Source organism: Bos javanicus, chromosome 5 (genome assembly GCF_032452875.1).
Source record: "Bos javanicus breed banteng chromosome 5, ARS-OSU_banteng_1.0, whole genome shotgun sequence".
In the NCBI taxonomy this organism is placed as follows: Eukaryota; Metazoa; Chordata; class Mammalia; order Artiodactyla; family Bovidae; genus Bos; species Bos javanicus.
The window spans coordinates 30,428,091-30,446,414 of record NC_083872.1 but is presented as its reverse complement, the minus strand read 5'-3'; the positions used below and the strand labels follow the sequence as shown (position 1 = coordinate 30,446,414).

The window sequence follows — 18,324 nt, the reverse complement described above, 5'->3', positions numbered from 1 at the left end:
CTCTGCTGAGGGGCTGGACTCTGTCCAGAAGCATCAAGCATTTAGCCCCAGTCGATGTATATTAACCTAGGAGGAGAGCAGCCAGCTCCCTGGGAAGAGGGGAGGTGGTTCAGTTAAGCACCTCCACCCCCAGGTTTTGCTTTCCAATGAAGAAGAAAAATCCCAGCCCCTTTGTAGGACTCGCTCTACTAAAATCTGGACAAACAGTATCATCTCACAGGCAGAAAGAGCTTTTCTCACAGGTAGCAAGAACAACTCCATTTTTAAAACTCACCTAAGGACAGAGCCACTTATTAGGTTTTTTGTTTGTTTTTAACATTTGGCTGCATTGGGTCTTAATGGTGACTCGTGGGCTTAGTTGGCCCTGCAGCCTATGGGCTCTTAGTTCCGACTGGGAATCAAACCCACGCCCTCTCCATTGGGAGAATGAAGGCTTAACCACTGGACCACCAGGGAAGTCACTCCACTTGTTAGTTTTGACAAGACTTTAGGCCACTAACCAGGCACTCATTCTCCTTTGACCTTATTTTTTTCCTCTGAGGTCTCAAGTATTCTTTGGATGCCAGGTGTACATTTGTGTGAACACAACAAACGGGCTTCCTCTTTTCCAAGAGGCTCCTCAGAGCCCTGGGCTCTGAGGGTGATGAGGGAGAAAGCTGAACAGCCCTCAGAAAGCCCTGGCACAGAGCTGGCTGCTGAAGAGAGATCACTCGAAGACTTCTTACTCAAAGCCAGATGGTGAACATGAGACGGGGTGAGAGCTAATGCCACTCAGGGGAAAGCCAATAAGCTAATCCGCTGACACGTCTCTAGAAGCGGGCTGATGGCTTTGGCTCAGTCTTGCCTGATCTTAGCTCTGGGCTTCGGAGCACAGAAGATGCACATGGGTGGCCCAGGAAGACTCCCACGAGGACAAACTTAAGCTCATCCTCCACCAGCCCATCCTTTCTTTCCACACAGAGGACAGCACCAGACCACCAAGCCCAGGTCCTCCAACCGACCCAACAACCCAACATTATGGAATGAATAATCTCCAGTCCCAATGCTTTTCCCAGCGGTCTGGGCCTTCCTGCTCTTTCTGGGTCATCTGTCGAGAGTGCATAGGCACGTCTGCATACAGCCAGCCCTGAGTCGAATTATTTACATACTTAATATCATAGGCCCCATGATGCTGGGGAAGTCTGAAGTAGCAAACACCACAGCTAACCTCCAGAGCAGGAGCTGTAATCTCCAGGTTCTAATCCCAGCTAAACTACAATTTATGAGAAATTGAGTCAAATTACTTCACTGAGTTTGTCATCAGTTGGGATCCTATCACCTATTCCACCCGTGTGGTGCGGTCAAATATGTTAAATGGAAGCACCCTGTATATTGTAAGTAACCACATTACGTTTCCTAGAGGCTTTGTGGAGAATCAGTTCTTAATTCTATCTTCATTGATGACCAGAGAAGATATTAACTGGCAAGTGCTTTATTAGAAGTCTAAATATCCATTTACATGTGTCTAAGCCCAACACACATATGGTGTCCAACTGTGTGAGATGCAAGAGTAATGCTGTATAAAAACAGTGAGACTAAATGAAGCCTGGCAAGAGTTACAGAGGGAGAAGGTATACAAAAGGGAAAATTCCTGCTTCCAACTCTGTGTCCCTGAAAAGTGGCCTCCTTTCCCATCCTACACGACTGCAGAGGACAAGGCTCCCACACACTGCAAGGTTATTCCTGGTGACGTCAAGCTGTCTTCAGCCTGACTTCGTGAATAGAAACCATCAACAAATATAGACTCTGAAAATGAGAATCTCACAAATCACCCAAGTTAAGGACCTCTTGGTCTGGGGCCTTTCACTTATTTACAAAATATACCAGCTACAGGAAGCAGATTTTATTTTAATTACTAAATTCTTAGGTGAAGTGGCCACTCTCCAAACCCTGTTTATACTAACAGCACAATGACTAACATGCCCTGACTCTGCAGGCTTAAAAGCTTTTCGCACCAGTGGCTCAAGCTTGAGTCACTACCGAGATTATCGTTAAAGCACACAGATCAAGAACCTACTGTGTGAGCTACACCAACTTGAACTCAGCACCTGCCACCCTTGCTTCTCAGGTCTGGATGCCACAGCAGCTCTTTCCCTGCTCCTGCTGAGAATCTAAGAAAAGGCGACACATGATTAAGCAGACTGCTCAGTATCCCAGGCACAGCCTTGGGTCGCCCAAACACTTTCCAATAGGAAACCACATACTGGATGTGCATGCACGTGTGTCTGTCTCCCTGTCCAAAGGCTGAGGTGGGCAGAGAGGCCCTACTATAACCAAACAAAAATACCAAGCCTGGGATCTCTGCTCTCAGCACTCGCACAGTGCTCCTTGTCACTTTGTGCCGCTCGGTAACTGAAGCATGAATTTAGGAACTCAAGATCCCTTTCAGTGCCACAGGGTCAGTTCATAGCCCAAAATGACTTTTTTCCCCCACAGTTAACTCAATTGAGAACCCTACAGTCTTCTGATGGAAACTCAAGATGCCTTCTTGCCCTCTTATTTCTGCAAGCAAAGAACTCACCTTCTCAAGGAAGAAAAAAAACCATTAAATATCCAGTAATAAACACCAACTGTTGCTCCTAAATCAAACCATGTAATGCTTGCCCAGTTAAATCAACATCAAACTCAGGAGCCTTACACAGATGGATGGAGATGAATGGATTTAAAGATGTAAATATTCTGGCTATTAGCAAGTGGGATAATAAAGCTCTGCATTAAAGACAGAGTAAGAGGCAGCATCAGAAAGGGTTAGGATTAGGAGCAGGAGGTAGGGTGACACCCACTCCCAAGCCCCTGCCACAGATCTCACATCAAGGGAGTACAATTTAATTAAGAAAGCCCTCGAAAGTCAAGCTGTTCCACATGAAGTACTGTTAAAGAAGTTGAAGGTTGATGCATATTTCCCTCTGCTAATATCAGAATTATTTTCATGGCTAAGGTCTCTTGGCCTAGCCTAGAAACCAAGCAACTGGCTGCCAACATTTGACACACAGGACCATTTCCTTTTTCGTTAATGGGCCATCAGTTCCTGCACAGGGTCTTCTTTTGCCTTCACTCACATTATACAATCCATTTGCTTCCTCCACATTAGTGACTTAAAATGTACCTTGGGGAGATACTACAGAACAGCAAATATGGAGACAGGCCAACACTAAGCTTGCAGAGAAATAAGAAAGACAGCATCCAGGACAAAGTTTAAAAAAAAAAAAAATCCTAAAGGCACACATGTGTGTGTGTGTGTGTGTGTGTGTGTGTGTAAAGAGGGAAAGGGGAGAGGGGACCCATCCTCTGTCAATTTGCTGAGGCAGATGGGCCCTGCCGCAAGAGCTACCACCTCCTGGGAAAAAAGCCAGTAGGTTGCCTCCTCTCTCCACGGTTACATATTAAGCCTGCAACTGTTTACGTTCAATCTCAGATACATTCTGTTCACCAGCTTCAGAGTTCCAAGTGCAGGTGCCCTCCGTTAATCATCCCAGCTCACTCCAGAGGCACTTCCAGCAGTGATGGGTATTCCAGGCAGTCAGCCAGACAGTCGTTTGTGTTTTTCTTTCTTTCTTTTTCCTGCACCATTCTCGTCCTTAAAGACTTGTTTAGAAAGTTTGGTTTTTGTTTAAAGTAGTTTCTTCAAATAAGGGGTGAAGAGTCAGGACAAATCCAGGACTTCACTTTGGACAATGAAAGAGACTGAAACAAAGAAACCAACTCCTGGTGGTGGTGAAGCTGGAGGTGGTGAGGGGGGAGCAGAGAAATGAATGATAAGACTCAGGACGCTTTTGGGGAAATATATTTTCTTTAAAAAGGCATTGAAGGTTATCTTCCAGACAAGAAAATCAATCTCACATTCATTTTGAAAAAACTATTTACTTTTTTCCAAATGTATGTTTTACAGGGTCAGAACATTCTATATGTTCTGAAACTATGGGTCAGAAACATTCTATAGAAGGAAGCATTTTGATAGGCTTTGTAAATAATTCTAATAGAAGGAAAAGCTCATATTTATCTAGATGCAGCTATGCTCCATAGGAAGATTTCAGCATCCAAAGTGCAAAGACAAAATGACTGTGGCTTTTCTTGCCACTCAAAATATTGACAATCTTCCCTTACAGCCTACTCTTGTTAGTTGGGTGTTAAACAGACGGTACACTGACCTTTAGAAGTAGAGCTCCAATGGACAAGGGGGCGGGGGGGTGTTAAGCATCAGAATGAATTCAACTTAAGAATAAACTGGCTCTGACCCCAACCAAACCCAATGTCCCAACAGAAGCCCATTAGAAATAAATATAAATTGTAGTATAACTTTTACAAGGTTGTGCCACTTAACACTATTAAACCTAATCAAACCAAATTAAAGCCAAGCACACTCCCATTACTAGTTTAGTCCTCCCCATATCCCACTTCTATGAAGGCTCCACTGTTACAGCTCAGCTCCTAACAGGGGAAGGGGAATTTCCAAGTTCTCACGAAGGAGCCATCCTAAATTCTCTGCCCAAACCTTTCTTTACCCTGCCCCCGCTATTTCCCACCCCAAGACAAGTCAGTCTTACCAAAGAGGCAGGGGCTTCTACCACTAGTCTCATGGAAATTACATCAGAGAAATGTCATTACATGAGGGAATTTGGCTTTAAGCCAAAGGGATGTCCCTCCTAGCCTGCAAAAGAATCACAATGAATTTCATACCCCTGTAAAGATCTCCCATCTAAGAGCTCCCAAAGACAGCACAAGGTGTTGATATTACATTACTTGAGGAGAAGGAGAAAGAGATATATATAGTTTTCATAAAACCCCCATGCACAATTAAACTTGATTAAAAGCCTGGAGAATGCTAAAAGTAGTAATGAGGCTGCAGAGTAGAGAGTACAGGTGCACTCTTCCCCACAGTCAGTAAATGCTGTCAAGTAACAGGAGACACGACTTCACTTGAGCATTGGAGAAGCAAAAAAGTTGCCTTGTCGTCCTAGGTTGGTGGCAGACTTGCTTTTGCTCCCAAATCTAAAGAAAAAGAAAATGAACTGGAAAAGTACTCTATAAAAAATGATAAATAAACAACTATAACATTACTTGACAATCAACTAAAGTAGGAAACCCTCAGCAACTACTCTGTAAGCCGCTCTTTATCACCTGAGATGAGGGAGGGTAAATACTAAAGACCTTTGCTGCTGCTGCTGCTGCTGCTAAATCGCTTCAGTCGTGTCTAAATCTGTGCAACCCCATAGATGGCAGCCCACCAGGCTCCCCTGTCCCTGGGATGCTCCAGGGAAGAACACTGGAGTGGGTTGCCATTTCCTTCTCTAATGCGTGAAAGTGAAGTTGCTCAGTCATTTCCGACTCTTCGAGACCCCATGGACTGCAGCCCACCAGGCTCCTCCGTCCACGGGATTTTCCAGGCAAGAGTACTGGAGTGGGTTGCATTGCCTTCTCCGCTAAAGACCTTTAGACCCTTTCAAAAAGGGTATCCTTACAGCTTTTAACATCGAGCTGCTAGCTAAGATCTAATTCAATTTTTCTTTCAATAAGCTTCAGCATGATGGGAAGGATGTCCAAGGAAGTGACCATTTCCTATTTCCTGAGCCAACCAATTCTACATACCTGGGAGTGTTCCTGGTGAGGGTGGAGCGGACTCTCTGCGACAGGGAACTGGATGAAGGAGTCTTGAGGAGCTGATGCTCAGGAGTGGTCACAGGCCCCAGTAAACTCACTTCAATCAAAGGTAAGACATATTTTTAAAGGAGGCGGGGTGGGGAAGAAAGCATTCTCGTAAGGCAACTATTATTAAGCTACAAAACCTGTGAGACACTTAAGAGCTAAGTTTAGAGACCTAGCAAAGTCCCGGGGGTCAGTTTTGTCATCATTTTATAACACACAAGTATATTTTTTGAACTATGCAGGCAATGCTCAATGAGTAGCTAACATTCATTTTCTGACTTAAGCCATTCTCAAACTCCAAACTTCACAAATCTAGCATCTATTTGATTTTTCCTGTACTAGAAAAAACAATATACTTCCTTAAAAAGCAACTTGCAATAATAAAAGAACAGGTCTCCGATGCCAATGAAGTTGGAATGAAACCAGTCTCATACACTTTTGGTGGCAATACAAATTGGCAAAAGCCTTTAAGAAATCAAATTGGTAAAGCATACCAAGAAACAGAAATGTTTAAAACCTTTATTTCAATTCAGTAATTCCCACTCCAAGGAATTTACCATTAGGAAAAATAAAAAGGCATATACATATGTTAATGCCATCAGTATATGTAGTTATGAAAAACTGAAAAATAAAATCAGTACCAAACATAGCATATTTAAGTAAATTATAGTTTACAACCATAAAAATGATAAGATCATACAGTAACAGAGAAAGTTCTCACAAAATGCTAAATGAAATAACCAATTATATCTAAATTATTATATCTATATTTATAAAAAATATCCATATGGATAAAGAAAGAAGAACATGGAAAAGTGAAAAAAAAGTTAGGATGGTAGAACTGTATAGCTTTTTCTTTAATGTTAGAATTCTCAAAAATCTTTTAATTTTACTAAAGAATATGTATTTCAAATGGCTCTAGCAAAGGGAAGGAGAGGGCATCCAGCCAAAAACCAGAGAGGGAGTCAGGCCCTTTAAGAAGCACGCCTTAGGCCTTACCTTTGACATCTGGGGTCTGTGGTGTCGAGAAGGCATTTGCGTTTTCAATGACATGCATGGGGTCGATGTTTTCTTGCTCTACCATCATGAACTGGCTCCAGTATTCCAGGGGTAGTGACAGCAGGCGTTCTACCACCTAAAAGCCACCCAACATGTTAGCGAACTATCAACGCTCAGGGCTTACCTCTCACCAATTTGTCCTGTTTTGTTGTATGAGTTCATGTAACATAACATGCCTGCTTACCTTGGGCTGATGCTTGATATCCTGTAACAATGTCACTGGATCTGGATTGGATACAGCATGGCCAACTATTGTAGGGCCAAAAACTTTGGCCAGATTGGCAACATCCATTTTAGTGTTTGGGCTCTGAGCCACTCTATGTAAAAGAGCATTACATTAGAAGACTTGTCCTTCTGCTTAAAAGTAGACCAAAATAAAAGATCTACAGGAAAATACTTCACCCTTCACATTCTTCCCTAACATCCAACCCCCATCCTCTTCCATGTGGCAAATTCCCAGACTCACAGAGACAAATCTCCGCTCTACTCACCTCTGCAAGTGAATCATGAGGAAAGCCAGTGTGTCTCTGTTGGCCTGGGGCAGCTCACCCACAGCCTGGTACGTGGCCGCTATGCTGTTGTCATCATCTGTGATTTCTGTAAATGAAAAGAAAGCACCAAGAGGCCTAGACTTCTTTCCCTTGACAAGAGGTTTCCAAGCTATCGACCACAAAGTCTCATCTATACAGTAAGCTTCTGAAACTTCTGATTAGGTTCATGACTGCATCAGTCTCTAGTTTCATTAACAAGTAGGCTACTGGCCAACAGCTCAATATTAGAAATCAGAACTTTAAAAAAAAACAACTCTTGCAGTTCGGGAGAGCAGCTGGAAACTCGTGTTTCCAGGAAGGCAGACGTATAACTGCAGTTTACAACTATAAAGAAGGTACTTGTTCACAAAACATGTTAAGAGCCTACCAGGTGCCAGGCACTGTTTTAAGTGCGCAGCATCAAGCAGAACTAAACAAAAGCCCTTGCCCCATGCTACTGGAGGAGTCAATCAGAAAGCAAATACCTATCAGGCAGTGATACATATAATAATAAGGCAGGCAAGAAAACTAGAAAGTAATGGGAGCTGTTCTTTCTGACCAGCTGGTCAGGTGTTTCTGTGGACAAGCTATCCAACAAGAAACCTGAAAGAAACAAAGGAGCAAATCCTGCAAATGTCACTCCAGGTTGAGACAACAAGTATGATGGCCTCTAATCGAGTTGGGAATAAACTCGGTTATAGTCTAGGAATTACAAGAATTTCAGTGTAACCGGAAAAGAAGGAAGGAAGGAAGGCATGTTGATGGAAATGATATTGGAGACATAACCAGGGCAAAATCATGTGGGTCTTTGGGGCCTGTTAAGGACTGTGGATTTTATTCTGAGACTTACGAGAGGCTTCTGGGAGATACTGAGGAAAGAAGGGATATCGTCCAATTTAAATTCTGAAAGGACCACTCTAGCTACTATGTGAAGGTTATACTGTAGAGGGCAAGAGTAGAAATAGGAAAACCAGTAGGGTCTTACAGCACTCCAGAGACAGCAATAGGAATGACACATTTTAAATTTAAGATATATTTACAAGGCTTCTGCTGATAAGATGAGCCAATGGATTAAATATAAGGCGTGAGGTAAAAAAATCAAGGGTTGCTCCAAGTTCAAAAGGACAACCTAAAACTTGACCAAAAAAAGCAACAGAAAGTACGACAAAAAAAACCCTGTTAGGACCCTATACGTTTCAGACAGGAAGAGCACAGGGAACATGGAAGAGTTATTCATCCATCACAGTATCTGAGCACTGTATTCAGGCACTGTACCCGGCAAGGGACAAAGCAGGAAACAGAAGAGTCAAAACTCCTGCCCCCGCGGGACTCATATTTAAGCATTAAAATCTGCCCCACCTGCTGCATCCATAAACGTCTTGTTTAGCCGAAAGGTCAGAAGCGGTTCTTTGAGGTTTCGAAGGAAGTCTTTCAGGAGGCTACAGATAGCATGGATGTCATCCACTTTGCTGAGGAGAGGTACAGTTTTCACTCTGAGGAATTTCTCTTTTAGTTCTTTCACTGTCCGGTCACAGCCTGAGATCCGATACAGGCCTGTCTGTTATCAAGATGACACTTTCAGTTAAAAACCTCTTAATTACTGATGCAAATAACAAATTCACCCTCTCCAAGGGTGGACTCTTACCTCGGTCAGCCCTCTTTGCTCAATCTCATTTACACAGTGGACAACAATTGACGGGATCATTGGAGAAGTCTGGGACACATAATCTGCCAGCATTCCCTGAAAAAGGCGAGTTTAGAGTTATTATTTATACCACTTAGACTAGTAGATGAAGACCAGTGGGAAGAGCCATCCCCAGACTAATACAGAGGCTGGGACATCATGCCTACTTTAAAATTCTTCTTCCCAAAGCATAAATAAGACTAGAGCCGCTCAATTATTTTTCCTACCTCTACACCAGGACTGATTTATGGTCACATACACCACACTCTCGCATGAACAAGTAATAAGATCACTAGCTACAACTCCACCCCTGCTCCTCTTACAGTCAAGGGCATCAGAAAGAAAGCAATAATGAGATTACAGGTATGGAGTGTAATATAAACTAATTTATTATTCTAAAAAATCTGTTCTATCCTGTAATTACTCTTAGTAAGAAAAATTATTTAATACAACTCAGTTGACTATGACACACACTGATCTGTAGGAGAGAACTCCGTGGCTCTATATTACAGAAAATCTGTAAAAAAATTACAAGCATGGATAAAAACTCTAAGATTAAAGGACTTCCCTAGTAGTACAGTGGGTAAGAATCCACCTCCAATGCAGCGGACATGGGTTTGATCCCTGGTCTGGGAAGATTCCACATGCCACAGAGCAACTAGGCCCATGTACCACAACTACTGAGACTAACGGGCCTGAAGTCTGTGCTCCACAACAAAAGAAGCCCGTGTACCACAACAGAGAGTAGGCCCACTCACTGTCAACTAGAGAAAGCCCTCGAGTAGCAACAAAAACCCAGCACAACCAGAAAAAAAAATAAAGATTAAATGGGAATCATGCATTAAAAGAAAAAAAAAAGATTAAAGAAAAGTAATATTTGATTTGCTGGAGGCTGAGTAGCAGCTCAATCATTTTGTTTTGATTCTTGCTAATGTTGCTTCTAATAATAATTTCTTAATGAATTGAATTTTAGAAATGAATCTAATCTTAATAGCCTAGTATGGAATATCTCTAACATAAGAGAAAGAATATTCAAAGATGAAATTATATCATGGCTGGGATTTGCTTCAAAATAATTCACTGAATAGGGTCAGGAGGAGGAGATGGGGGTATTAACAAATCAAGACTCGACATAAGTCAGGGATCATGAAAGTTGAATGATAAGAACCAGGGTTAGTTATACTCATCTCTCTACTTTTGTATATGTTTGAAATTTTACAAAAGTAGATGGGATGGGAAGGAAGAGAAGAAAAGGAAGCCAAAGGAGGGAAGGGAGAAGGAAAAAGGAAGAAAAAAAGGAAAGGGAGGGAAAGAGGAAGGGGAAGGGAGGGGAAGAAAAGGAAGAAGAATTTGGTTTAGAAAGGCTACTAATCAGACAGACAAACCCAAACAGGATTCTTCAAGTTAATATTTTATAATTTCTACTCACTATTTGAGGGAGGAAATGTACATGGCATCAATAATTTTTGAAAAAAATGACCATAAGCTTTTAAAGGGCTTCTCTGGTGGCTCAGAGGTAAAGAATCCACCTACCATGCAGGGTCTATCACTAGGTTGGGAAGATCCCCTGGCAACCCACTCCAGTCTTCTTTCCTGGAGAATCCCCACGGACAGAGGAGCCTGGCAGACTACGGTCCATGGGGTCACAAGGGGTTGGACAGACTGAAGCGTCTGAACACACAAGTTTTTAAAAGCTAACAAAGTCATAACACAGGGAGGGCTCCCACAGGTCATACATACTTCTCCAATCTTGACAGGTGTCCCTATCAGGGTAGGAATACAGGGAAGCGGACAGCGGTCCCGACATTCTGGATGAGAGACTACACGACAGTCTCGGCATTTCAGAGACGGCTTGCCAAATTTTATTCGCTTTCCACATGGTACACAAGATTCGGGTTTAATAACCTGAGGATGAAACGGAATGGTATGAATTAGAACATTTACCATCAATCAACATTTATTAAGCACTCAGCATGTGCCCAACAGCTTTCTCATCCCTTTACACTTAGTTTTTACTTGTGTATTCTCACAATAATCCTATAGGTTTTTTTAAGATAAGGAAACAAGCAAAAAGAGGCTAAGTAATTTGCATAAGTGCACTGAGTTGGAAGGGATCACCATACACTAGTGGAAAGAATTTGTTGGCAAGGAGTCAGAAAACCTCTATGTTAAACTTCGCTACTTACTGTCCTGTGGCTCAAACAAGTCAGTTAATGCCTCTGTGCCCCTGTCAGTTTGCTTGGATTTTTACCAGAAATCAAATGGGACACGTGCCATATTCAAACATGAACTGTAAATACATATCACAATAAAGCAAAAACTGCTTCTGAAAAGTTGCTTTCTTTTACTATCACTCACAGAATGGAAAGATACACACCCTCTAGAACCCTGGAGAGTGGGATGAGAAGGAGGAAGGAAATTTGACATTTAACTTTACAATACTAAATATGTAAATTTGTGATTAGCAAATATTATGCCCACCATTAAAAAATTAGATGTGTCCCAAAGCAGCAGCAACCCCAGTTTTACCGTCTTAGAGACGAAGTCGTGCAGGCGCATCCCCCCATTGCTTTGCGGAGTGCTGGAGCCGTCTGTTTCGGTTTTTGGCTCTGGCTGCCTGCTGCTCAATGTGGAGTCACTGTTCCACGGCTGTAAAGTACCTAGAAAACAGACAACTCCACGCTTTGTGTCTTAGATATTTCGTTCTGAATTTTTTTTGCCGCACCCTGTGGCTTGTGAGATCTTAGTTCCTCAACCAGGGACGGATCCCAGGATCCTTGACAGTGAGAGTGCGAAGTCCTAACCACTGGACCGCCAGGTAATTCTCCCTTCTGAATTTTAACCCCAATTCTAATATAACTAGTAGGGACTTCCTTGGCGGTCCAGAGATTAAGAATCTGCCTTCCAGTGCCAGGGGACATGGAAAGGAAACATGTCTTCCATGTTAGCTGCAGGGGAACTAAATAGCCTGTGCTGCTGCTGCTGCTAAGTCGCTTCAGTCGTGTCCGACTCTGTGCGACCCCATAGACAGCAGCCACCAGGCTCCCCCGTCCCTGGGATTCTCCAGGCAAGAACACTGGAGTGGGTTGCCATTTCCTCCTCCAATGCATGAAAGTGAAAAGTGAAGGTGAAATCAGTCAGTGGTTTTCTACTCTTAGCGACCCCATGGACTGCAGCCTACCAGGCTCCTCCACCCATGGGATTTTCCAGGCAAGAGTACTGGAGTGGGGTGCCATTGCCTTCTCCAATAGCCTGTGAGCCACAACCAAATAAACCTACACCCCACAGCAAAGATCCTGAGTGCCGCAACAAAGATCCGACACAGCCAAATATACAATATAACTATTAGACACTCAGGAATCTATAACAATACCCAGAAGTGAACTATGCAAAACACTGTCTCCAGAGAGACAAGTTACACACCAGTGGTGTAGGTCAGGCTAGCAAGCCAAAGCAGGGCATGACAAAAACAGAGCTCTGTCCCTCAGTGAGTAGCAGTAAAGTAAACCTAAAACATCCAGCCCCTGCCTCATGAGGGTTCCAAGAAACCAGTTCTCCCTGGATTTTACCAGTTGTTTTCACACAGGCAATTCAGCCACAAACCCAGCGGACCTGTTTTCCTTCGGCTCCGGGTCCAATATGGCACGGTCTCAATAGTGGACACAGCCTCGATGGGCCCGCCATCATTGGGGACAGTCACTGTAGTTTTAGCAACTATGGATTCATTTCCCTGAAACAAAGGCAGTAATGAGGGAAGGATAAATCTAATTTCCCTTCTACTATGGGTGGTTTGGTGGAGTTAAAAAATTTCTGAGTCTTAGTAAGGACTTAAGCCCCCAGCCCCAAATACTCTTGAAGTTGAAATCTAATACTCTCAAATAAAATACAGGTCACAGGGGTAGGTATACACGCAAGCAACTGAGAACAAACACGAAGCTGACGTTGTTTACTGTTCTATTCTTGTGGATAACAAGAATCCTAGTACAGAGAAAAACTTTCACCAAACATCTCTTTCAAAATAACACTGCAATGTTGACTTGGGATTTTTATGGTTGGGGCCACTACACTTCGCTATGTTCAAGACCACAATTCTCTCAGCCTAGTTATTCTTACCTGGTCTGCGGTGGAGCCAATGGAACGCGTTTTCTTTACAGGTCCAGGGGGACCATCCACGAACTGTCGGCTATTTGAGCGCTAGAAATGGGGCAAAACCCAAGAACTTTAGTGCCAGATAGGAGATCTGAAGCACAAAAAATAAAATTATTCAATTAGACAACTTGGATGCAAGTCCTAGGTACCAGCGCTGCAGGAAATAACAAACAATGTGCACTCTCTCACAGCCTATTTCCACAAAAAGGCCTTCAGTGCCCTAGAAGAACAACCAAGCTTTGGAAAAATTTAGATGGCAGCACCAGAAAAAGTAGAGTGTAATCCTATCTAAGGACATGAAGTCCTAGAAACATATTAAGGACCCTAAACAAGCACAGATAGATCTCTGTATATCCCATTACACACATATTTCATCTGAAACTTAGAGCACAAAAGTTCTGCATAAAAATTCATATGACATCTCAAAACAAACTTAAATAGATCCTTTCCCTCTCCATGAATGAACTTAAATCAGCTCAGAATAGTGAAACAGACAGGACAGGATTCTGTCTTGAGTTTACTACCTCAGGGACGATCAATACTGCCCCCGCCCCCAACATGGATTCACTTGTAATATGTGTTTAACATCAGCTAGAGCAACATGTCAGGAATGTAGCACAACGGCAACATTTCTGAGAAAACTCTTTTATTGCTACTAAGTAAAAACAGACACACAAACCCAAAAGTAAACAAAACCATACATACCCTCTTTTCTCTCTTCTTCAGTTTAAAAGTCTTTACCAAAGAAGAATCCCAATCCTGTTGACAATTGTACTGTATTAATATCCTTCTTTGGTTAGGCCTCCCCTAAACCCTATGCAAATACATTTACAGAAAATTTTAAAAACCTCCTGAGTCTGAGTATCTAACTCACAATTCTCAAATGTTATAGCCATAGGGCTGTGGTAAGTGAACATGCCTTCTTTCCAAAATTGAAGCTATTATAATAGAATCAGGAATCAATACCACAGAGGCAAGAAAAGGTTAAAGAATCAACTTCTGTCGTGATTATCTTCAGTACCTGGTCCTTCGTTTCTGATTATTTTTGTAATTAGTTTTAGAACTCACAGAATGGTGGGCACTATACTAATGGTTCAGATGTGATCCTTGCTCATTAGGGACTGCTACCATCTAATCTGATGTTCTGTACAATGTAGCCACTTTAAAAGTTCTAGTTTAGGATTCACATCTCTCAATCATCCCTCCTCCTTGGGCCCTAAAAAAGTATTCATTTGTCTTTCACTGTGGTCTAGTTTCACTTCACTCACTCACTCTATTTTTGCATTCATCTTTAGTAGCTACCTATGACCTCCTGACCCTGATAGTCTCTGAAAACACAAAACCCCTAAACAGTTGTATATATTATAGCTTAGCTAAATAAATTTATCCTTTCCAACTTATGGTCAAGTAATTTAGGTACTGGTTGTCTGATTCAGCCTCAGTTACAAGAGATATTACACCATAGGTCTAGCTCTAAAAGCAGCTAGAAATATATTCTAGTTTTATTACAAATCCCAAACTGTGTCATTCCTTATTCCCAAAAGGTGATACCTAATATTAATATCTACAAAAGAGCAATTACTGCCCTAGTCAAACTCTGAATTTGGACAGAAAACTCTCAGCCTAGTAACAAGTAGTTGTCATTTCTTTTGCTATCATCAAATGACCAACTACCAATAACCTCCTGATTTATTGTTTAGTTTGCTAGCTTTCCACCAGTCAAATAGGAAAGCTACACAAACCAATAAGTTGCAAGTCTCTGGAACAAAGACTGACTATCAGGGTATGACCTTTTATGCAGAAACATCACCATACATTACAAGAAGGGTGCTGCCCCACAACAGCAGGGTAACAAAGAGCTCAGACAGGTGAACCACTGCTCATCAAGGTATTATCTAGTGCCTGGAAACTTTCATCAGCCTTTGGGCTAAAGTTCCAAGGCATTGGTTTCCTTCTAATTGTGAAGTATGACTAAGTTTTCCTCAAGAACCAATTTAATTTAGAAATAAGGCACACATCTACTCTCACCAAGAGCAGCAAATAAAGCCTGGCTGGATAGAGTCTTGATAATTTTTTTTTTCCCCCTAGCTGGGGTTTTAAAAAGTCAAGATGTAATAATCAATTAGTACAGGCAGCTCACAGATTCGTTAAATAAATTTAACCTCATGCCAAATCCTAAATTCTATATTCTCACTTCCAAAGGCTAAATATATGCCAATCTCTTACAAGCTTGTGTGTATTTATATTTTTAAAAGCTAGTCAGTATCTATAACATATCAACTAATAAAATAGTAATAAGGGAATTTCAGAAGAGAGGACAGAAGAGAGATTCCTGATGGAGCAGGGTTAAGAAAAAGAGATAATTCTCAGAAATCAAGTGTTCATTACCAGGGATTCATCGGTCTTGTCAAAGCTGATATCGGATAAAATGGAACCAGATTCATCAATGGTTGACAGTCTAGATGAGTGAAATAGTAGTTAGAAACAAGACTGTGCAAAGTAAAATCCACCAACACCAGAAAAAGTCACACTAGTCAGGTAACATCAGCAATTTCACAGCAGCATCTTCCCTGTGGAGATAACTACAAGCTCAAACCCTAGCTGTGTTGAGCTGCTTTTTATGGTTTTCCAGGGAGACTGTGTATGTATGTGTGTTTGTGTGTGTGTGCACACACGAGCACACATGCAGCGCAGTTGCTATTTCAGCAAAGGTCTCATAACTGCAGTTTAAAGTTAGTCAGGGGTATAGGTGCTATTTCCTGCTGAGTCTATACTACAGGCTGCTAAAAAGTCACAGGCAGAAGAGTGAAGTTCAGTTTGATCCCAACTGTGGTTGTTTTCTACAAGAGAGAGAATTACCCAGCATTAGCTTTTTAAGAAATTAAGCCTGTACATCTTCTTAGTTATAAAGATTCCCCATAAAACAACCAGACAACAAAATAAATAGCTCAGAGTGCTGACCATTCCCTACGTATCGTATTGGGGGTGTTAATTCAAAGCCTGGTTGAGACTATTCTAAATTGTGATGCAGTAGAACCAAAATTATTGTCTGGGCTTGGCTCTCAGAGGGTCTTTCTAAACCAGAACTACGAGAGCTCTCTAGAGAGTAAACACTGGAAGTATTGCTGAACTGCCACTTCCACCTTTAGGTTTCTTAGCAATGTGCAGGATTATTGATGTTGGTGCAATTGTGCACCAACGTCAAAGTTTACCCTTAATGAAAAAACCTAAGATAAAAAAAACCGGAAGCCCCTGCACCTTTATTTCCCACCCACCCTTCCTCCAAAGTCTTTTTGTTTTATTTAGCACACATTCCAAAAGCAGTATATTTAAGAGTTTAGATAATAAGAACTTATTAGAGCTGTGTTCCTTGTGATCAGATAACAGATGCAGTTCCCCCACCTTTTGTTCCCAGCATTGCCACTGGCTGGTTGGCCTCTGTTGAGAAAAGCCAGAGCTGATTTTTGCTCTTCACTTAGTTGAATGCTGCCAGATGTGTCACACATGAGCATCTCTCGAATCAGCTGAATCTGTCTTTCCTACAGACCAAAGCAGAGTAAAACATCCTAACTAACCAGGGGAGAAAGCTTCACCTTAAATTTATGGGACAGGCAAACCAGAAGACATTAAAATACAGCATTATGCAAATGAGCCTTCAGGAAGGCTGCTACACCAATAGCATATTAATTCACATCAAGCCCAGATTGCGTCTCTGATTTCTGACTGGTAAAATGAACTCTATCTAGAATAGTGAGGTTTCTGCTACAAGACTTTTGGATCAAACCACTAATTCAAGAAAAGAGAGGACTGCAAAATCAGAGTCCCAAAATAGATTTCACAGAGCAAAAACACTTTAGTGTCATCTTATCAGGACAATTATTGGCTTCTACAGATCAAAGCAGCCACCCACCTTTCTAAATGGTGGAGCAAAATGCATTAAAATGGATACAAAGCTGTGATGCACTGGAACCAGACGATTTGAGCTTACTGAGGCATCTAACAGTATACCAAGATGGATTAGTCCCTCCTAGAAAGGGCTTCCTTTGTACCATGACCCACTCTGGTACATCAAAATGACAGTGCCCTACGTCCCAGTGTTCATATTGGTTGAACATAGCGAGCCCTTTATCCTAAATTAAGAGCCGCAATAAAGACTTAAGAATTGTCCTGCTTATATCAATGACAAAGTACTAGCTGTTACTATCTTACATGAGGATGTTCTAGGTAGCACTTATAATCAACAATAAGAAATAGATCAAATATGCTAGGATCTCCCTGCCTTTCCCCCTAATTCTTTAAATTCTCATTTGAAATCTGTATATTAAGTAAATGTTTAAGATCTAAAGGAGAAAAAATTTAAAAAATTTAAATTTCAACCTATGAAAAATAGTATTTCTGGTTGCAATTTCAGCTCCAATCATGGACAAACTGCTTCTAATTCTTTAATGAAGAAGAAACAGGGCACCCCCACTGTCACAGTGCTAGCAGAAAAACAATACACACCAGCTTTTCACAGTCAGCCTCAGCTCGCTGTCTCCGTTTGATCTCTACATCCACCTGATTGCGTGCATGTTTCAGTTTAACATCCAGAGCACTACGCTCAGTCTCTGCTTTCATCAAAAGATCCTTGTATTTGCCCAACTCGTGGTCTGTTCTCTGCCACTTTTTACGAAAATCTTCAAAGTCCTTTGCCAACTGGATAAATTCTAAGAAAAGGGGGAAACTTTAATAATTCAAGCACCAAACAGAGTATAAATGCTGTAATAAATGAGTCCTCCAGTTAGTTTTACTCCAAATGCATAATTAAGGGACTAGCTGAATTATGAGCAAATCCAGCTGAAAATAACCAGGAGCAGATCCTTGATATATGTTCATCACTCTGGTCAAGAGTTTTGTGGGGAGCAACTCCTATTCCAATAGGCCACTTACTTTTGGCTTAGCCAGTGGCATCTGCTATGAAATAAGTAACTCATTAGTCACCTGGCTCCAGATGTAACACTAACAGTGAAAGCTCCTGAACAGAAGGCAATCAAAGGAGGATACCTTTGGGGCAGCTGTCATGCACCAGGACAGTTAGGCCATAAAACAAAAACACCCTCCTTTAGAGTCACATGTTGCTGCACCAAAGAGGCGTTAAACAGCAAATTCAAATGTAACTGCTGTAATATGCTCCAGTAGATGTAGATTAATATTACAGATGTCTAGGCCTGCAATCGCATT

The 18,324-nt window shown here is 41.8% G+C and overlaps 1 protein-coding gene across 5 annotated transcripts in view; it reads right to left on the bottom strand.

Moving 5' to 3' along the window:
• Window positions 1–1,455: 1,455 nt before the first annotated feature.
• RACGAP1 (Rac GTPase activating protein 1) overlaps window positions 1,456–18,324 on the bottom strand; it is a 28,155-nt gene continuing 11,286 nt past the window's right edge. For all 5 annotated transcript variants that reach the window (XM_061416169.1, XM_061416168.1, XM_061416170.1 and 2 more), the window contains exons 3-17: window positions 17,608–17,810; window positions 16,507–16,643; window positions 15,493–15,562; window positions 13,810–13,863; window positions 13,069–13,149; window positions 12,568–12,685; window positions 11,485–11,615; window positions 10,696–10,860; window positions 8,917–9,012; window positions 8,631–8,829; window positions 7,233–7,338; window positions 6,926–7,058; window positions 6,682–6,817; window positions 5,626–5,734; window positions 1,456–5,028 (exon numbers count right to left, since the gene is read on the bottom strand). In XM_061416169.1, the coding sequence (XP_061272153.1) occupies window positions 4,953–5,028; window positions 5,626–5,734; window positions 6,682–6,817; window positions 6,926–7,058; window positions 7,233–7,338; window positions 8,631–8,829; window positions 8,917–9,012; window positions 10,696–10,860; window positions 11,485–11,615; window positions 12,568–12,685; window positions 13,069–13,149; window positions 13,810–13,863; window positions 15,493–15,562; window positions 16,507–16,643; window positions 17,608–17,810 (1,814 nt within the window). In that variant the 3' untranslated portion in view covers window positions 1,456–4,952. The remainder of the gene's footprint in view (window positions 5,029–5,625; window positions 5,735–6,681; window positions 6,818–6,925; window positions 7,059–7,232; window positions 7,339–8,630; window positions 8,830–8,916; window positions 9,013–10,695; window positions 10,861–11,484; window positions 11,616–12,567; window positions 12,686–13,068; window positions 13,150–13,809; window positions 13,864–15,492; window positions 15,563–16,506; window positions 16,644–17,607; window positions 17,811–18,324) is intronic.